The sequence below is a fragment of the Nicotiana tomentosiformis genome, chromosome 6 (assembly GCF_000390325.3).
Source record: "Nicotiana tomentosiformis chromosome 6, ASM39032v3, whole genome shotgun sequence".
In the NCBI taxonomy this organism is placed as follows: domain Eukaryota; kingdom Viridiplantae; phylum Streptophyta; class Magnoliopsida; order Solanales; family Solanaceae; genus Nicotiana; species Nicotiana tomentosiformis.
Window position 1 is genome coordinate 85,687,122 of NC_090817.1, and position 2,847 is coordinate 85,689,968.

General features: G+C 36.1%; 1 protein-coding gene across 1 annotated transcript; it reads left to right on the top strand.

Annotated features, from left to right (window-relative positions):
- The first annotated feature begins 733 nt into the window (after nt 1-733).
- On the top strand, nt 734-1,408 carry LOC138894349 (uncharacterized). Its single transcript, XM_070179041.1, has one exon. It carries the CDS (start codon nt 734-736, stop codon nt 1,406-1,408), a length of 675 nt encoding a protein of 224 aa, XP_070035142.1.
- The last annotated feature ends 1,439 nt before the right edge of the window (nt 1,409-2,847 follow it).

Consider the following 2,847-nt stretch of genomic DNA (forward strand, 5'->3'; position numbering starts at 1 on the left):
ATGTGGCACCTACTGGACTTGTTGGTGGTCCAAAAATAGGTGTAACTGAAGTGAATGGTGCATCTGGGGAAACAAACATAGAAGAGAAGGAAGATGTTTCTGCTGAAAATAAAGTGAGGGAAGATGTTATGGCTAAAAATGAAGTAAGTGAAGATATTGCTGATGATGTAAATGGTGTGAGGAGGGAGTAGGTTGTTAGGGAAGATGTTGTTGCTGATTTAAATGGTGTGCGAAGGGAGGAGGTTGTTAGGGAAGATATTTCTGCTGATTTAAGTGGTGTGGGGAGGGAAGAGGTTATAGAAGGTGATGTTACAGATCTTGATGGTGCTATTTCAGATCAGGAGAGTAGTAGTGACTCAGATTTTGATGTTGTACTAGAAGAAGATGATAATGAATTAATGATGCTGATTAAGAATTAAAAGCTGTCAGGAATGAAAAGAGAACAAAGCTAAAGGCGAGAAGAAGGAAAAAACTAATTGTTCATGTAGAAGTACCTCTAGGAGAAGGAAAAATAGATAGAGGTTTTGAAGACATTGGCAAGAACAAGGCAGAAAAATATGCTGGAAAATTAGGGGGGGATGAGGACTATGTTGATAGTTTTGATATAGGTAGTGATGATTCTGATGATGAGCTAGATGTGGAAGCTGAAATTGGTGTTGATTTGCTAAGAAGAAGGAAGAGTACAAAGTTAAGATATGATCCAGATTGTGTTGTGGCTATTTTTTAACTTGGCATGATATTTGAGAATGTCAATCAATTTAGGAAGGCAGTGACTGACTATGCTATTGAATACCATGGACAGTTAAAACTCAAACCTAATGAGCCATCTAGGGTGAGGGTGAAATGTAAATCTAAGATTTGCCAGTGGGAGATGTTTGCAAGTCTTGACAGGGATTCAAATTTTATAGTTAAGAAGTATCATCCTATTCACAAGTGCACTCTAATGAACAAGAACAAGCTTTATAATTCTAAGTATATTGCTAACAAATTCAAAGATAGGATCACTTCTCAGCCCTATATTAGGATCTGGGAAATACAAGAATTGGTTAGAAATAAATTGGGTTTATATGTTAGTAGAACCATCTGTTACAGGGCAAACCAGATAGTTCTTAGGAAGTTTATGGGGGATTGGAAGTTGGAGTTTGCTAGATTATGTGAATATGCTGATATTATTACACAAACCAATCCTGGTAGCACTTCCTTGGTCAAAATTAACAGAAATTCAGAGCCTGGAAAGAATCTGTTTAAATATTTCTATGTCTACTTTAATGCATTGAAGAAAGGTTGGTTGGAAGGATGCAGGAAGATCATTGGATTTGATGGGTGTTTTCTAAAGGGAACATGTAAGAGTGAATTGTTGGTAGCTATTGGGGAAAATGGAGATCAACAAATATATCCTATTGCATAGGCTGTGATAGACAATGAGTCAAAAGCATCTTGGAATTGGTTTATAAACAACTTAATATCTGATTTGGAGTTAGGAGATGGAGCTGAATTAACAGTTATGTCTGATATGCAAAAGGTATTTTACTTCATCTCTACTTTCTATTTTAAAGTTCTACTTCATCTCTACTTTCTATTTTAACTTTCTACTTCATCTCAACTTTCTGTTTTAACTTTCTAAGTCATCTCTACTTTCTGTTTTAAATTTCTACTTCATCTCAACTTTTTGGGTTTCTATTTGATTCATTTATATTTTGTAGGGATTAGTACCAAGCATTCAAGTGTTACTACCAAATTGTGAGCATCGAATGTATGCTAGGCACATATGATCTAACTGGTCAAAATCTTGGAGAGGTGAGGAGATGAGAAAGCAATTTTGGAGGTATACTAAGGCTAGTTTTGAGGTGAAGTTGAAAGAAGAACTGGCTGCTTTGGGAAAGCTTGGAAAAGGTATATGTGAAAGCTTATTGAAGTATAACCAAGAGTATTGGTGTAGAGCTTTTTTCCTTGAACACTCCAAATGTGATATTGTAGAATATAATATGTGTGAGACCTTTAATTCTTGGATATTGGTACCTAGGTGCAAGTCTATTATTACCATGTTAGAGGACATTAGACATAAAGTAGTTAGAAGACATGTTGATATGATAATGTTTGGAGATACTTGGATTACAGACATTTGTCCTATGGCAAGGGTGATTCTAGAAAAAAAATAAGGAGTTTTCTAGGAAATGCAAAGTTTTGTGGTTTGGAACTGATGGGTTTGAGGTTGATGAGTATGAATACAGATATATAGTGAACTTTAGGAGAAGAACATATATTTGTAGATCCTGGCAGTTAAGAGGGAACCCTTGTGCACATGCAATATGTGAAATCTATCACCAAGAAGAAGAACCATACAATTATGTGGATCACTGGTATAGAAATGAGACATTTCTCAAGGCATATCAATACTTTATTGAACCAATCCCCAATATAAAGATATGGCCTGACACTAATAACATGGTAATTGTGCCTCATGCACAAAAGCCAATGTCAGGCAGGCCCCCAAAAATAAGAAGAAAGGCTAAGAATGAGCCTAAGAAATAGAAGTATGGCAAGCTCTCTAAGTAAGGAGTTAAGATGGCACATTCAAAATATCATCAAGCAGGCCATAACAAGTCTACCTGCCAATCAAGGGTAAATTGTAATATTTTTCACCTTTTTATTCACTTCAAATGTTGACTTATATATGTGTTATAATTGGAATTTGTTTTGGGTGGAATGGGAGAGTCTACAAGTAGATAGTCAACTCAAGCAACTCAACAAAGCCAAGGAAGTCAAGCAACTCAAGAATCTGCAGCAACTAATACAAGCAGTGGCAGATGAAGGGGAAACATCACTAGATTTGGCAGGGGTGCATTT

Bases quoted from the DNA above. Each gene is read 5' to 3' on its own strand.
- LOC138894349 (XM_070179041.1), top strand. From the start codon at position 734: ATGATATTTGAGAATGTCAATCAATTTAGGAAGGCAGTGACTGACTAT.